Source organism: Clytia hemisphaerica, unplaced genomic scaffold, assembly GCF_902728285.1.
Source record: "Clytia hemisphaerica strain Z4C2 unplaced genomic scaffold, Clytia hemisphaerica genome assembly, whole genome shotgun sequence".
In the NCBI taxonomy this organism is placed as follows: Eukaryota; Metazoa; Cnidaria; class Hydrozoa; order Leptothecata; family Clytiidae; genus Clytia; species Clytia hemisphaerica.
Window position 1 is genome coordinate 1,097,211 of NW_027104192.1, and position 18,506 is coordinate 1,115,716.

At 39.0% G+C, this 18,506-nt stretch overlaps 1 protein-coding gene across 1 annotated transcript; it reads left to right on the forward strand.

Annotated features, from left to right (window-relative positions):
- The first annotated feature begins 12,108 nt into the window (after positions 1–12,108).
- Positions 12,109–18,264, forward strand: LOC136815111 (uncharacterized). Its single transcript, XM_067071550.1, has one exon. The coding sequence runs from the start codon at positions 12,109–12,111 to the stop codon at positions 18,262–18,264; it is 6,156 nt and encodes a 2,051-aa protein (XP_066927651.1).
- The last annotated feature ends 242 nt before the right edge of the window (positions 18,265–18,506 follow it).

Sequence of the window (18,506 nt, forward strand, 5' to 3'; positions counted from 1 at the left end):
TCCCCGTTTCCTTCCTTCCTGCCCTTGGTCGTTATTTGCAGGCCTTCGTCTGGCCTGCGCCAAGTCATGGACGTCACTGCTCTCGCCTCTCCAGCAGGGTTGGGTTTGTGGGCGAAACCGACACCGTCTAAATAAAATTCCACATCTGACTGCCAGTAGGACAATGGTTTCTTCGAATACTCTCTGGCCCAAGCAACCCTGAGCTTCTTGTCATTTTCATTTAGGAGGCCTTTCTTGCGCGACTGCAAATAACGGTATTTGTTTTTCCTGAGGCAACCGCGAACATGTTTTGTGTTTATCCCATATTTTTCCCTCAATGTCATATCATTACTATTACTAATCCTTCAGAAAAACGTAAGTACAGTTAAAGGCTTTGAAAACAAAGTAACAGAGGACAAGGAGATAAGTAAACACGAAATGATTTGTTGAGACAGGCTTGCACCCTTTTATTCAGCTTAGTTATTTAACCGTCTTCGATTTTGCATTCTCACTCATGCAATAACGTTGTACACACAGTTTTATTTTACATTCTGAATTTGGAAAATTGTCAAAAATTCGAATTTTCAAACGTTCGAAATTCGAACGAGAAGAATAGTTTATTAATAAATAAGACAATAAAGTGAAAAAGAGCATCCAGTTGGTGGCTATATCTGTGGATACCCAGCCCCTGATACCTAGTAAGTCTCAGAAATATGCTTATACTAGTTCCCAGTTCATTTTCAGATTTTTGAGTAAGCAAATTTTTCGTTCCTCTTGAAAAGTGCGATTCAACGATATATAACATGACATACTTTGGAGAAAAAATTGTTTCCATGGAAACCGGATCTGGTCTGTAAAATAAACAAAACAGGTGTGTTTTTTTTGGGTCTGAGGTTTAAATCAAACTTTGGTCCCTGAAGTATTGCTGTGCCAAGTTTCATACTTGTACAGCCTTTTAATGACGCTTAACGTTGCATTTTGCATACTTTGCAATATTCTTGGCTCTCCAGCCCCACTGATACATAGGCTCAGAAATCAGCTTATAACTCGTTCCCAGTTCATTTTCAGATTTTTGTGTAAGCAAACTGTTTGTTCCTCTTGAAAAATGCGATCCAACGATATATAACATGACATACTTTGGAGAAAATTTTTTTCGTTTCCATGGAAACCGGATCTGGTCTGTAAAATACACAAAGCAGGTGTTTTTTTTTTGGTCTGAGATTTAAATTAATCTTTGACCCCTAAAGTATCACTGTGCAAAGTTTCATACTTTTACGCACTCGTGCACAATTGTTATGATATATAGCACAACTAGACCGTACTAATAAACAAAATTAGCCTTTGAGGCCATTACAGTTAAGCGTTACGATGACCTCCATTTTAAAAGTCTGAGTCATAGTGGTTGATGAGAAGTTTTGCTGGGATGATTACGTGATCTTGTTCGGTATGGTTTAATTACAAGTCCTGCACTCCAGGTGGAAGCATTGAAGGCTCTGATATTGTCCTTTGAAGGGATATCCACCCTGATAGACTGGTTGTAGTTGTTGATTTTGTTTGATTCTATTCTAAGGACTTTGTCTGGATATCGTTTTCAATGTATGATTTCATTTGATTAATGGAGAGGTTTGGGTCGAAGCCACCAATGAACAGTGATAATGGTTTGGTCTGACCGGTGATGCCATGTTGGGATGAACATGACCGGTTGTTTAGGGTGATCATTCTCGCGTTGCGGTTTGAATTGAGGTTGTAAAGATGATATGGTGGGTTGTTGTTTTTTCGTTAGGCGTTGTGGTTGGAGGAGTGAGGGTACGAATTGGTGGGTATTATTGTTGAGTGGTGCTGGGAAGCGAGGAGGTGGATGTGTTGGTAGGCTGTTACTGGTAGCTACTTTGGAAGCAAATTGAAGCCTTTTTTGAACATAACTTTTGAACTAAAATTACAAAGTAATACACCAAACTTTAAGTTAGGCTTTCCTCTGAATGATTCGGAAACAATCTTTGAAAAATCTTGCTGCTAATGCCTGCAATATCAAATCAAAGAGGGTAACTTATTTGTGGCACACCCGGTATGAAAAAGAATAAATTGTGTAATTCAGAAATCAATGTTTTACATATGATATCTTATATCTAACTCAATTATAAGTATCCCTGTAGAAAAATAGTTTAAAAAACACTTACCAGGAATCATACATTCATCTTTGTAATCATCTCCACTATTTTCTGGATCCTCCCTGATAAGCTCTTTTCTCAGTACGGTAGACTCAATTGCACAAAGACAACTAAAATACATCACGATCTCCTCGACTTCATTTATTTTGGCTTCAATTTGTTCTTTCTTTCTGATGATGTTAAAACTAGCCTCGGGTAAGTCCTCTTCATTGACATCCCAAACGCAACGCAAAGAGATGATAGTATTCGATAATAGGAGTAACAACAAAATTTGGTAGAGCATCTTTTAATGTCTTACTTCTTATGGTAATTGTTGTCCCTAGAGACTTTTCAATGATTAACGGCATTTAAAAAAATCGAGGTCTTCTGTAATGGCGATGTACATCGAAGGAACAGTAATTTTGTCTCTATTATGTTCTTTATTGTACACTTTGAGAAATATTCCACAGAGGCTCTCAACTTGTTCACTTTGGTTCCTTTTTAGAGAACAGTTTTGTCTGTTGATGGAAAAGAATGTGTCCCTTGACAAATATCCAATTAGTTTGCTTTTCATTTTCAAAATCCTTCCCTCGAGAAATGAATAATTTCTTCTAACCCACCAGTGAACAATTTCACACGTTAAAGTAGAACATAATATCCCTTGGTAAAATGTCCAACAAGGAATACTTTGCTCCATTCTGTGGGAGAACGATTTTGTTCGGCAAAATAAAAGAGAATGTACCATGACAATTGTCTAATATGGTGGCGTGTTCAATATTAAAACCTTTCTTTCAATACAGGAATAATTTCTTCCAATACTTTAGAGACAATTTCGTATGTTAATATGAAACAAAGTGTCTTTTGATAAATGTCCAATTAGCTTGCCTTTTCTGTACAGAATCGACTCAAAGGGAGGCAACTCTTCTAATCTGTAAGAAACAATGCGTTGTAAGCACTAGAAAATTTCCAAATCCCAAGTCAAAGTAAACTTGTTGCTTTTTTTTTTTACCTCCGAGGCGTGCGGATGTCCTCTTAGAAAGCATTTTGTGAAAAGGGTGGATTTTTAAAGTGAAGTTTTTCTTTTTGTAAAATGGTTTACACTAAAAATGATTTGACAAGCTTAAAGAAGGATCAACTTATTGACATAATACTTGAACAGCAAAAGACTCGAAGCGAATTAAATGATTTGAACATTAAACTTGGATCTCTGGAGAAGAAAATCGATGAAATACAAAGTATCAGTTTGGTCAGGGAGAATGCTTCTAATTTACTTTTTTGTAAAGTCAAAGAGCTAGAAAAAGCATTACTCAAATCTGAACAATATAGCAGGCGTGAATGTCTCGACATTACTGGTTTGGGAGATGACAGTGACGAAGACCTTGAAACAAATGTATGTACTCTTTTTTCGAACATCGGTGTGGCTCTGGACAAGGACAAGGATGTACAAGCTTGTCACAGATATGGCAAGAAAAAAACTGTCATTATTAAGTTTACAAACCGTAAACATGTTCATAAGATTCTATCCTTGAAATCTGAGTTGCCTAAAGAAATATTTGTCAATGAAACTCTTTGTCCGAAAAACAAACTTATTCGTGGGAGGTGTGGTTTGCTCAAAAAAGAAGGTCAGCTTGCCAACGTAGCAACACGAAATGGAATGGTGAGAGTCAAAAAGGTTGGAGGCAATGGTTATATAAACATTGAGCATGAACATGACATTCAGGATATGTTTCCTAACTTTAAGTTTCCCTTCTAAATCTGATTTTTGACTTTCACGGCAACACACAAATTGTTTTTGTTTTTTCTTTCGATTAACTCCTCTCAAGTCTTAAATACAAAATTTCACACACAGTTCGCTTTGTAGGAAATCTTTTTTATGTTCACATTTTGAGATATATATTTTTTCAATTAATAATGGCCCTTTCACTAAGGTAGGTTTGTCATAAACAACTTACGCGCATCTATTGTGTTTATATATGACTTTTTGTATCATGAATGACATGATATTAAAGGTTCCTTTAATGACCATTTCTTTCAGTTTAAATGTATTTAGTTATTTTTTTATTATGTTACTTTTTTTTGGTTTAGCGAGCAGTGGGAGCAAATTTTTTGTGTTATGTTGTTTGAGGGTTGTTGAACACAGCAGGATGTTATGGGTGTAAGTCTTAGACAGTACAGAGCATGCATTGGATGTTTCAATAACTTACGTTTGAAATACCATGGTAAGCTTAGTTATTCTTCTGGCTTATGTACCCTACAAAACCTACTTTTTATATTCATATTTCTTTGCCTTATTTTATCCGGTGACGTTGAAGTTAACCCTGGGCCGGAAAAGGAGACCACGCTAAGTATTTGTCACTGGAATCTGAATAGTGTTTGGGTTGAAGATTCTGTGGGAGATTTTATTAAGATCAAGCAACTTTCTGCATTTTTGAACATTTACAAATTTGACATCGTTTGTTTGGGTGAAACTTTTTTGAATTCTGAGATAAAGGATGACGATCCTAGGCTGGCTATTGATAATTATGAGATCAAAAGATGCGACCATCCCTCTAATAATAAGAGAGGTGGTGTTTGTATCTATTACCGAGATCATCTAGATCTCGATGTGAAACCACAACTCACTACATTGGACGAATGTCTTGTAGCTGAGATGAAAACCGGTGGGAACCGGTTTTTTCTTTCTCTTTGTTATCGCTCCCCCAGTCAGACTTCTGATGAGTTTGAGGTTTTCTCTCGTAAATGGGAGGAGACAATTATAAACATTAATAATTTTTCTCCGACTGCTACAATTTTTCTTGGGGATTTTAATGTCAAGAATTCTGACTGGTGGGGCGGTGACGTCACTGATCCTGGTGGTAGAGATATTCAAAATCTAGCTACCCAGCATGGTCTGCGTCAATTGATTGATGGACCAAGTCACCTCCTTCAAAATTCTTCTTCTTGCATTGATCTAATTTTCTCATCAGCAGATCATTTGGTCTTGGATTCTGGTATCCTTCCCTCTTTGCACCCTAAATGCCATCACCAGATAACCTTTTGCAAATTAAATTTTAAAATCCCTTTAGCTCCATCTTATGAACGTAAAATTTGGGACTTTTCCAGAGCAAACCCCATTCCTATTCGGAGGGCATTAGACATGGTAGACTGGGATGTATGTTTTGAGGGTCTTGATGTCGACGGGAAGGTTTCTCTTATGACTGAAACTATAATCAATATCATGTCAAATTTCGTGCCAAATAAGGTCATAACCGTCAGGAACAAGGATGCAGTATGGATGACGGCTGGGATAAAGAGAGCCCTACTTGAAAAATCTAAAGTCTATAAGCGGTATGTCAAAAATGGGAGGAGGGTAGAAGATCTTGAAACCCTCCATGAACATCAGTCTAGGTGTAGAAGGGTAGTCAGAGATGCAAAAAATTCTTATTTTTCTCGTTTAGCAACTAATTTTAGTGATCCAAATCTGGGAACGAAAAAATACTGGTCCATTTTAAATCAATTTCTTCATAAGAGGAAGACGCCAAGGATTCCCCCTGTTCGAGACTCCAGCAATAATCTCATTGCTGATGTTCCAACAAAAACAAATATGTTTAACAAATTTTTTGCTAATCAGTGCTCTCTCATAGACACTGATAGTGTTTTGCCACAACAAAGCTTTGCTACAAATCTTGAAATAAACAATATTGCTCTTGATGAAGCAAAAATTTTAGCCCTTATACGCGCACTTACATCTAACAAAGCGCATGGTTGGGATGACATCTCCATACAGATGATTAAGATCTGTGATGAATCCTTGGTTAAACCTCTTATGAAAGTTTATCAATTTTCCCTAGATTCTTGTGTTTTTCCATCGAATTGGAAAAAAGCAAATGTTGTCCCTGTTTATAAAAACAAAGGGGACAAGAGTGTGTTAAAAAACTACAGGCCAGTATCTCTTCTACCTATTTTTGGTAAAATCTTTGAAAAATGCATCTTTGACTCTGTTTACACCTATTTTGAAAACAACAATCTCTTTACTAATTCCCAGTCTGGTTTCCGCAAGGGTGACTCTTGTGTGTCCCAGCTTTTGTCCATAACGCACGACATCCTGGTAGGTTTCGATTCAAATCCACCTCTAGATACTCGCGGAGTATTTCTTGATATTTCCAAAGCTTTTGACAGAGTTTGGCATGATGGGCTGATTTTCAAACTTAAGTCGTATGGTGTGTCCGGGCCCCTTCTCTCATTACTTCAAAATTTTCTCTCAGGTAGGTTGCAGCGGGTGGTTCTTGATGGCCAAGCTTCCAATTGGACGGAGGTCTTGGCCGGTGTACCTCAAGGCTCTATTCTAGGACCGCTCTTCTTTCTGATATATATTAACGACCTCCCTGAAGGAATTATTTCCATGATCAAAATTTTTGCTGATGACTCGTCAATATTCTCCCTTATCCTTGATCATATTCGCTGTTCAAACGAATTGAACAGTGACATGCAGAAGGTTAGTGAGTGGGCTCATCAATGGAAAATGACCTTCAACCCTGATCCTTCTAAACAGGCTGTTGAAGTGTACTTCACTCGGAGGATAAATCTACCTGATCTTCCAGAAATTTATTTTAACAACGCAGCCATTGCTCGACAAGATCATCAAAAACATCTTGGTCTCATTCTTGATCATGAGCTGGCTTTTGACCGTCATCTTGATGAAAAAATTAAAAAAGCCAATCAAGGTATTGGTCTTATTCGTCGGCTTCGTGCATTCCTACCTAGGGATTCACTAGTCACGATATTTAAAACCCATATTAGACCACATTTAGATTATGGAGATGTCGTGTATGATCGTCCAGGTAATTCCACTTTTTCTGAAAAACTAGAATCAGTTCAATATGATGCTTGTCTTGCAATAACTGGATGTTTCAGAGGAACTTCCAGAGAAAAAATTTATCTTGAGTTAGGTCTTGAAAGCCTGTCGGACAGGCGACTAAGTCGAAGACTAATTTACTTTTATAAAATAATCAATGGCTTTGCACCTGCTTATCTCTCAAATGTTCTTCCTCCCCAAAGAGGGGAGGAGGAACGTAGGGCAGGGCGGAGGATACAACCACCATTTGAGGCACCATTTTGTAGGACTGAACGTTACCGTGCCTCATTTTTCCCCTTTTGCATCAATGAATGGAATAACCTGGGCGAAAATATACGAAATCTTCCTTCTATTTCATTATTCAAACAAGCGATTCTTAAATTTCTCAGACCTTGCGCTAACTCAGTTTTCAGGGCTAGTGACAACGATGGCGTGGTTCTACTTAACCGATTAAGGGTTGGTTTCAGTCATCTTCGGGACCACAAATTTAGACATAACTTTGCAGACACAATCGACCCATTCTGCAACTGTCGAAGTAATTCTGTTGAAACGACACAACATTTCCTGATGCATTGCTCTGATTACTCCAATAACAGACTTGTTATGTTCGACAGCCTTCTTCAACTTGACATAACCTTGTTTCCATTTAATCCCAAAACATTGTGTAGAATACTTCTTTATGGCGACCCCGATTTTAGCATTATCCAAAATCATGATATATTGAGTATAACGATAAAATTTATCTGTGATACAAGCCGTTTTGGGGGACCGTTATTTTAGTCTACTCCAACTGCTCTCCTAGCTTCTTTTAGTTTTTGTTTTTTATTTCTGTTAGTATTTATCCTCTGTAGTTTGTTTTCTTTTTTCCATTTATTAGTTAATTTAATAGTTTATTGTTAGCTTAGTAGGGTTCCTACCTCCTGGCGGTATGATCTGGTGGTCCTTTTGCGGGAGGTTAGGAACCTTTAGTTTTGTACTATTTGTTCGTGTTACCTATATATAGATAAAAAAAAAAAAAAAAAAAAAAGTAAACTTGGTTGAATAAAAGTTCAGTCTGGAACCCTCATTTATGGGGGCAAAATGTGTTGTTTTTTCGGCGCCAAATAATTTTTACCCCCGTTTAACAAGTAAACCAATCAGAAGGCTGCCAATATAAAGATGATAATAAATTTCCTTATTTTAAAAGAATGGGACACCCCGTGTAAATGAATATTTCCTCAATCAAAATAGTATATAAGGACCTAATTTATATACCTTATCGGGGAAAACTTCGTCGAAGGAAAAATATTCGTCACTTGCTGGTAGTTGGTAAACGGCATTAAGGCTGGGGAAAATTTTCGTCGGGGAAAAATATTCGTCACTTGGCCAAAATTTTGTCACTTTTCCCCGACGAAGTTTTCCCCGATAAGGTACTAAATTATCAAAAGCCGGTATGGCACACCGACCAGTGCTCTTCGTAGACTGGAATTCACTCAATGGATCAGCAAATGGAAAGCGGAAGTTGATTTTCGAAGAAAACGATAAAGGTAAATTATCTTGTCCAGCTAAACTTTGCTTACATGCCGACTTTGATAGTAAACGGGGCTTGCGGAAACACATCGACAATAAACACCCCTGGCTTTATCATTTTGATGATCAGCCTGAGATCAATAGACAGGAAATTGAACTGAATCAACTAATGGCTCATAGAAAGGCTACCCACTCAAAACCTCACTATTCTATAGAAGACGGTATCGGCAAGGCGTTTCTCAATTGGCTACGAACTACCTGTGGCCGAGGTAAAAATGAAAAGGAAGCTAAACAGATCTCCGAACGTGCACTAAAGTTTTTAATGAGTAGTACTGGAGACAATGAATCTCAGGCATCATTGTCTTATGAGCTGATCGATTGTTGTTTGGGCTCGACAAGCATCATCTTAAAATTCATGACTGTATTAGAGGAGGAATGGAAATTATCTTCCTCTGGAGCATTGAACTATGTAAAATCAATCTCTGATTTGATGGATTATAGAAAAGCGATGGGGATCAATGATAGCAAATTGCGTTGTTTTACTATTACAGAGGTTTACTTGAGGAGGGAAAGGGATAATCTAAGGAAAAAGAAACGTCTTGATAGCACAAGAAATTTTGATTTAGAAACCCTCATCGGTCGCGAGAGCTGGGCAAGCTTGGAAGAAATGGAGCAGGTTATCCCTTACCATATCAATAGCTTCAAGCAGGTCGTTGAAAAGTGCAAATCACAAACAACATTACCTAGTAAGCAGCAATTAACATTTTGCACTCATTTCGTGACAACCTATCTTTTTTTACGTGTTAAATGCCGCAGACCCATGACATTTCAGTATCTAACTCTTCCGATGATCGAAAAGGCAAAGCAGACTGATGGATTCATTGATCAAAGAGAATTCAATTCAAGTGGTAAATACCTATTCGACACTTTAATTCTAACAGAGGAAGTCTTTACAATTTTGGATAATTACATTGATATTGTCAGACCTCACATGAAGCCAGCATGTCGCTATCTATTGGTATCAACAGCCAGAAATCAATACCAATCCTTAACAAGTGCAATGACGATCCTTGTACACCAAGCAATATGAAAGTACAACCATCCAACTCGCTACAGACAGATTATCGAGACCACCAGTGCTGACAGGTTATCCCATTCAGAACAAGAAATAGTCTCCGAAGATCAAAAACATAGCTCAGAGGTAGCAAAGGTTCATTATAAGAAAAAACAGTCAAGAATTGTGGCAACGGAGGGGAAAAGATGCATGGAAAAAATGCTTGGAGACGCACGAAAGGACCAACAACAAGCAATTTCAGGTAAATATACCGAGCTTGTCGTTCTACATCTGTAATTATACATCAATCGATACTTCGGTTATCAGCCGGATTGAGAGAGAAAGAGAGTAATATATGTGGTAGTGTGAAGGGTTCGATCACAGACCTGCATCGCAAACGAGTTCAAAACATGTGTTCGCCGGATGATAACGCAAATCTTGACGACAGTGAGGGTATCCAAATGGAAGTAGTGAGATCAGTGGATGAAGAAGCACCCGAATGTAAAATTTTCCGTCGAAGAAGATGAACAGTTATTAAAGGGTATTTTAAGACATGGCGAAAAAAGTTGGACAGCAATCTTAAAGGACACACGATACCAATTCCATCCAACACGGACACGAGATTCTCTTAGAGTGCGTGCAGACACGACAGCTTTCAAAAAACTAAAGAAGAAACAACCCAAATAAACAAAAAACTGGAATTAATATTTTCTTAACTTAACATTTATGATAAGTATTTATTACATTAAAAAAATCAAAGAATTTGTAGAAAAAGTTTTTTCTTAAAAATTAGAGCGATAAACATTTTAACTAAAACGTTTTCAAAAACGCTGCTTCCCAAATTTAACATGCTTGTTCCCGATAATATCAAGATCTTCTTTGATACTAGTGAAACCATAGATACGATCAATTTCGGCAGCTTAAGAATATAAAACTTAAATTGCTTTTCTTATTTCGAGATTGTTCATTAAAAATAGCCTGCTTGTTCCCGTTAGTGTCACGTTGTTCCTGGTTGTTACTTTTTCTAGAGAAAAAGTGGGTCGAAATTGTAGATTTTTTCTTGTTCCCAGACTGTTCCTTAAAAGTAGCCGGCTTGTTCCCGTTAGTGTCACGTTGTTCCTGGTTGTTACTTATTTTCTAGAGAAAAAGTAGGTCGAAATTGTAGATTTTTTCTTGTTCCCAGACTGTTCCTTAAAAATAGCCGGCTTGTTCCCGTTAGTGTCACGTTGTTCCTGGTTGTTACTTATTTTCTAGAGAAAAAGTGGGTCGAAATTGTAGATTTTTTCTTGTTCCCAGACTGTTCCTTAAAAATAGCCGGCTTGTTCCCGTTAGTGTCACGTTGTTCCTGGTTGTTACTTATTTTCTAGAGAAAAGGTAGGTCGAAATTGTAGATTTTTTTCTTGTTCCCAGATTGTTCCCTAAAAATAGCCTGCTTGTTCCCGTTAGTGTCACGTTGTTCCTGGTTGTTACTTATTTTCTAGAGAAAAGGTAGGTCAAAATTGTAGATTTTTTTCTTGTTCCCAGATTGTTCCCTAAAAATAGCCTGCTTGTTCCCGTTAGTGTCACGTTGTTCCTGGTTTTTACATATTTTCTAGAGAAAAGGTGGGTCGAAATTGTAGATTTTTTTCTTGTTCCCAGACTGTTCCTTAAAAATAGCCTGCTTGTTCCACTTAGTGTCACATTGTTCCTTGTTGCTACCCTATTTCTAGAGAAAAGATGTATTGTGGCCGTCTAAGTCTGTGAAATTTGTGACTTTTATCTTGTTCCCTAATTGTTCCCTAAATATAGCCTGCTTGTTCCCGTCGGTGTCACGTTGTTCTTTGTTGTTACTTAATTTTTAGAGAAAAAGTGGATAGTGGCTGTCTAAGTCTGTAAAATTTGTAATTTTTATCTTGTTCTTAGATTGTTCCCTTAAAAATAGCCTGCTTGTTCCCGTCAGTGTTATGTTGTTCCTGGTTGTCGAGTGAGTAAACGTAATTATCGATGAAACCCAAATTCTCAAGGGAAAGTAATTACGAACTTGTTGCTCTCCATGGGAGAGCCTCGATAAAAATTTAATGACTTTCATTTGGAGATCAAGTTAATGACCATACGATGGAGAAAGCTATTAATTTTTTGTAGGCGGAATCTTTTTGCAATTTTTGAGATAAGGTTGTTGAGAGTTGACGATGTCAACATTTTTGTCTTTGATTTTATGTTTGATGAACAATATTGATAACTTTTCACTGTCACCTTGAAATTGTGGTGTAGTGTTCTTGAGACGTTTTATACACAACATTCATGCAGTCGCACGCTGGTAAGATAATATTTCATTTTATTAAGTTTGATATTTTTGCCCTATTTTCTAGACTTAGAATATTTGGCTTGTCAAACAATATTTTCTATTTTCACTGAGATTTGTGAATATTTATTTTATCAGATTGAGGACAATTCTTGATTTGATTTTGTACAAATTTTGATAAGATTTGTGACCAAAGAATTTTCTTTTGTTCTTAGTTTGAACGCACTGTTACAAACACGTCACGTACTGACTCGTCTCAATTCGCTGTTCCCACAACATTCAAACAGCAGACCGTATGATATAAATGAACAAAAGAGCAGCCGCTAAACGAATCGATTATAGCGCCCTGCATAACACAGGCAAACGTGTGCCCTTAACCGAACCGTCAACTATGGCAGACGAAAAACAAGAAGATGGCAAACAACCCATCGACCCGGTGGACTTATTCGTTGAAGTGGAAGTCCTGAAAGATGATATTGGAGATTTTGTGGACGAGATGTCATTTGATGTAACTCCAGCACGTGAGATAATCGCCACATTAAAGGAATTGAGGTCCGAGTTTAGGACCAAGCACACCAAGATAAAATTATTAATTGGCACTCCCAGGTACAATACTGATTACAAACGAGAATTCGATGACGTCATCCAGAAGATCAAAACTGGTATCGAAATGTCCAAGGAAGCTCAATCAAAGGAAGCAGCAACCCAGAAGACCATTCTCAACCACCAGGAGAAGTCGAAGCTTTTCCAAGTCAACACAACCCTCAGGATTGCAACAGAGCTCGAGTCCGAATGGTGTGAGTCCACCATTCCACAACTGACTGATGACCAACTCTTGAAGCTACAGGATAACCAGAAGGTGTCGGCAAAGAAATTGGAAACTGTGACCCAGAACTACCAAGAAATCCTGAAATACCCTGCTGCATCTGGTGCAATGAAGAAAGCAGTAGAAGAACTTGGTAAGAAATATGATTTTATTATTTCTAAGAAGACTGACTTTCTGAAGGACCTGGAGAAAGAAGTGGATCAAAGGGAGCTCAACAAGAGGGATCTAATCAAGGAGGGGAAGCTGAATATCAATTTGGCAAAATTTTCTGGGTACGATTCACCTTTGGACATCTATACCTTCCAAACTGAGTTCGAGAAGCTTTATGTTCGTACTACAACTAAGAGAATGCTACCGGACCTTTTGATTAATAACCATCTATCAGAGCCAGCATTGTCTCTGGTTAAGCATGTTGATAAAATCTCTGAGATCTGGGAACGATTGAAAGCAACTTATGGGGACACCAGATTTCTTTTGGCCAGGAAGGTTGCCAAATTAGACAATATCTCTCAGCTGGGGAAAACCAAGGACCCTGAGAAGTTGATTGCCGGAATCAGTCAGATCATTAGCCTGATGAGGGATCTCTTAAATTTGGCTTCCAAGCACAACATTGAAAAAAACCTATTTTACGGGGAAGGTTTGGAAAAAATCTATCGTTTAATGGGGAATGCTCGTATGACCCAGTGGCTGAAGGAATCCTGTGAGTTAGAGGCAAATGAGAAAGTCCTATGGAACCAACTTCTACTTTTTCTCGAGAAGGAGCTTAAAGTTGAGCAACAGAGGCTGAGATTCTGTGGGAACAATGAAAAATCACCCCCAGGTCCAAAGGGCGGAAAAGGCTCGTGTGCATTTTTTGGGGAAAAGCAAGAATGCAAGAAATGTTTATTGTGTGGGGCAAAGGATGGGGAACATGATCATGTTTCCACTGGATCAATTGGATCCAAAGTAATCCAATACTTTTCCTGTCGTGCTTTTGCTGAAAAAACACCCTCCCAACGATTCTCGATGTTACGAAGGAAGGGATTTTGCTTCCAATGTCTCTACCCTGGGGCTGACTGGAACAAAGGGAAACATGCCAAAGGGGAATGTCAAGCTGAATTTATATGTCCACACCCTTCACACAATTCTTATCCCAAAAAGAAGCACGTCTTACTCTGTGACGAGCATAAAAATTCCAAGGATAACGAGGAATTACTGGAACGATATAAGGCAAAATGCATGAGAAATCCTAGCTTACCGTCCTTTTCCAGAGAAATTAAATTATCATTTCACGCGAGCAGCGCAATCCTTACCTCTGAAATCCATCAGCCAGTTGCTGAGAAAAATGTCCTGCAACCGAATGTTCCTGTGCAGAACTTTGTAGAATCAAACGTTGCTGATTCAGAGGAAGATATCAAAGATCGTGGAATCTATATGCTCCAACAGATCAAGCTTCATAGCGAACTGTTCAACATATTCTTCGATTCAGGCTGCAGTGATTTCCTGATTACCGAGGATGCAGTTAATCGTCTTGGTTCCAGTGCTACAATGCTGTCAAAAGTTCCTGTTTCCGTTGGAGGACTTGCTGGATCAAAAACAATATCAGATCATGGCTTGTACCGGATTAAATTACCGTTATCTACCGGGAAACATGCGCAGTTATCCGGACTCTGCTTACCGAAACTGACCGATGAATTTCCGCGATATTCACTATGTGATGCGGAGAAGAGTCTTTTCGATGCAGCGGGCGCAATAGCGAAAATATTCCCAAAATTACCAAAATCTGCCGGTGGCAAAGTCGATATGATGATCGGCATTTCCTACTTTCGCTATTTCCCAAAACTTATATTCCAATCACCAACGGGTTTATCCATATTCAAATCAGTTTTCAGAGGTTCTGATGGAACCACCGGTGTCCTTGGCGGTCCACATGAATCATTTTCCCGTACTTTCGATGCTCATCTGTCAGCAACTTTCTATACGGAACTCGCCCGTATCCGCGAACTCTCGATTGTGGAATCCCCAACTATCCAAAATTCCACTCCTTTGATTGATCATACAGCTTATCGATCAAACATTCTGAAATCTTTTGAATCTGCCGAGAACGCAGGTTCACAGATAACGTATCGTTGTACAACGTGCCGAAATTGCAAAGATTGCAAATCCCATGAATCGATTGAGGCTATTAGCATAAAAGAGGAAGCTGAGCAAGCCATAATTAATTCATCCGTATCGATTGATACAAATACGTGCACGACCACTGCCAGGCTACCGTTAATGTTCGATCCAGTAAAGCGCCTCGCACCCAATAAATCGGTCGCTTTGAAAGTATACAGCCAGCAGATAAAAAAGCTTAACAATCCCACGAATGCCCAAGATAAGTCGGATGTGTTAGAATCAGAAGCAAAGTTGCAGAAACTTGGATTCGTTGATTATGTGAAAAATCTCCCTGCTGATGTCCAAGTTGATCTGAGAAACAATCCTGTCCAAAATTTTATCCCGTGGAGGGCAGTGTGGAAACCCACATCTATCTCAACCCCTTGCCGTATAGTCTTTGATGCATCTATGGTTACATCATCAGGCTACAGTCTTAATGATATTCTCGCTAAAGGAAAGAATGGTTTGAACAAATTGCAGGAGATCGCCATTCGTTGGTCAACACACCAAGTTGGTATTCACTCAGATATCAGCAAAATGTACAATACCATTCGGCTCGACCAAAGAGATTGGTGCTTGCAAAGATATATCTGGCATGAGAATCTCGACCCCACAAAAATCCCTGACGAAAAGGTGATCAAAACACTTATTTATGGAGTGAAGCCAAGTGGGAATCAAGCTGAATATGGGCTTAGAAAGATTGCTGACATGTCGAAAAATGAATTTCCTGAAACCAGTAGAATCATCAAGAAGGACATATACGTTGATGATTGCATTAGTGGTGCAGCCTCACTCGAAATGGCTAGTCAAAGAGCTGATGAAATGGAGTTAATCGTCAATCGTGGTGGTTACAAACTGAAAGGCATTACTTTATCCGGTGAGAATCCAAATGAGAACTTGTCTGATGATGGCAAGTCACTGGTTGTTGCTGGACTCAAATGGTTTCCAAAAGACGATGTGATATTGTTGAACATTGGAGAATTGAATTTTGCCAAACGCAAACGTGGGAGGAAACCACCTGTCAGTGATAATTCAATTCCAGAACGATTAACCAAACGCCATTGTGCCTCCAAGGTAGGAGAGATATACGACCTTCTTGGAAAGATGACGCCAATTTCAGCAGGATTCAAATTAGACCTTCATGACTTAGTCATCCACAAGCTTGACTGGGATGATGCTATTCCAAAGGAGCTGAGACCAACTTGGATAAACAACTTCCAAATGATGCAAGAGATGAAAACAGTTTACTTCAAGAGATGTGTTGTACCTGAGGATGCCGAATCATTATCGATTGAAACGATTGACACAGGTGATGCCAGTTCAAGTATTGCCTGCTCAGCCATCTATTCAAGGATCAAAAGGCGTAGTGGTGATTACTGCTGTCAACTTCTGTTTGCCAGGTCAAAAATCCTTCCTGATCATACCTCCCAACCAAGAGCTGAGATGATTGCAGCTCTACTCAACATTCACACCAGTGAGGTCGTAAAGAGATCACTTGGAGATCTTCATAAGTCGTCTATGAAACTTTGTGACAGCCAAGTTGTACTGCACTGGATTGGCAATGATAAAAAACCACTCAAACAATGGGTTAGGGACAGAGTGATTGAGATTCGTCGTTTCTCCCAACCATCTGACTGGTACTATGTATCATCCAAGAACATGATTGCTGACTTGGGAACCAGAAGAGGATGCTCAATTGAGGATATATCAATGGATTCTGATTGGATTAACGGATATGAATGGATGTCGAAAGATCAATCTGAATTTCCAGTCACTCCAATCAACAGCTTGAAGCTTGATGCATCCCAGATAACAGAAGCCAACAAAGAAACATATCCTCAGGAATCAACGTTCTTGAGTAACCAATCAGTACCTTCTGAAGTTAAGAAACACTTCGATTTTTTACAGTATATCATTGATCCAAACAAACACTCATACAGCAAAGTAATCAGGCTAATGACAATGGTTATGAAGTTCATCCGCAAGATCCTTTCACGTAAAGTTAATCCTTCCAAACTGAAGTCCCACCCATGGTGCAAAGTTGTATCGACATCTGACACTGACAAAGCCAAATCTTACTACTTCAAGAAATGCACGGCAGAGATTCAACACTTTCTGCCAAAGAAAAAGTATGAGAAGATTTCAAGGATGAAAGATGGAGTTCTCATTTACACCGGAAGAGTCTTAACATGTGATGACATCACTGTTACCGGAAGATTTACAAAGGCAATGAAAGATCTCTCATCCACAAGCTTCTGCGTCCCCTTGGTTGATAAACACTCACCTGTTGCATACGCCATTGTTAATGACGTACACTGGAATGACCAGAATGCTTCTCATCGGGGAATAGAAACAACTTTGAGAGCCGTACTCAGACATGCTTACATATTGGAAGTTAGATCAATCATCAAAGCTATCAAACGATCGTGTCCTAGATGCAGGTACCTTGAGAAGAAAACTATCGAAGTTGCTATGGGTCCAATTCCAAGCTCAAGACTCACTGTTGCTCCTGCGTTTTACATGTGTCAAGTTGATCTATCGGGTCCATACAAAGCATTCTCTCCACACAACAAACGAGCCACGATCAAAATCTGGCTTGTAGTATTTTGCTGCTCAACTACCTCGTCAACTTCAATTAAAGTCATGGACGATTATTCTACACCTGCTTTCTTACAAGCCTTCATTCGTTTCGCCAGTGATGCAGGCTTTCCAAAAACCCTCTACTGTGACGAAGGAAGTCAATTGCTCAAGGGTTGCAAAGATATGAGACTGAAATTCAAGGATACTGTGAATCAGCTACATCAAGATGTGGAAGTCGAATTCAACTCATGTCCAGTAGGTGGCCATAATTTCCATGGGAAAGTGGAAAGACGAATTCAAGAAATCAACAAGTCATTAGAACGAAGCATCTCCAATGAACGTTTATCATTGCTTCAATGGGAGACTTTGTCCTCTCAGATTGCCAATTGCATCAACAATCAACCTATTGGGATCAGAAATGAAGTTTCAGATTTCGAGTCGATGGATCTACTCACCCCAAACAGACTTCGCTTAGGACGAAACAATGAGCGAAGCCCTGAAGGAGAGATGCTAACAACAATTCACCCAAACAAAATCTTGGATGCCAACCAACAATGTTTCGACGCATGGTTTGAAGTTTGGCTGTCAACTCATGTACCCAAGCTTTTGTCACAGGAGAAGTGGTTCACTTCAGACGGACAACCATCAAAAGGAGATATCGTGCTATTTCTCAAGCACGAATCCAACATCAACAACACCTATCAATATGGGATGATTGACAGTGTCCACAAGGGCAAAGATGATGTCATCAGACAAGCAACTGTCAAGTACAAAAACCATCAGGAACAAGCATTTCGACTCACCAAACGCGCCATTCGTTCACTCGTTCTCATCAGATCGTTTGATGAGATTGACATTATGAAAGAGCTCGGTACAATGGCTGCACTCGCTGACTCTCGTTTCCACTGGAGCAACTGATGATTTCGTCGTTGCAGCTATTCCAGGTGATGTATTACTTATTTTCATTACTGTACATACTACTGATACTACTCGTGTTCGTGATTTCTACAAGATGACGTCGACGCTTCACATCGACGTTACAAGGCATTCAAATTTGACATCGGTGATGTTACAATATCGTTGACTGAGCAAAGCCAACGTTATGCATGAAGTCCCTATGTTGAGAACCTATGATAACTTCTCTGAAGCTGAGTTTATTT

What these genes read in the sequence shown, in the direction of transcription:
- LOC136815111 (XM_067071550.1), top strand. Translation starts at nt 12,109, where the DNA reads ATGAACAAAAGAGCAGCCGCTAAACGAATCGATTATAGCGCCCTGCAT.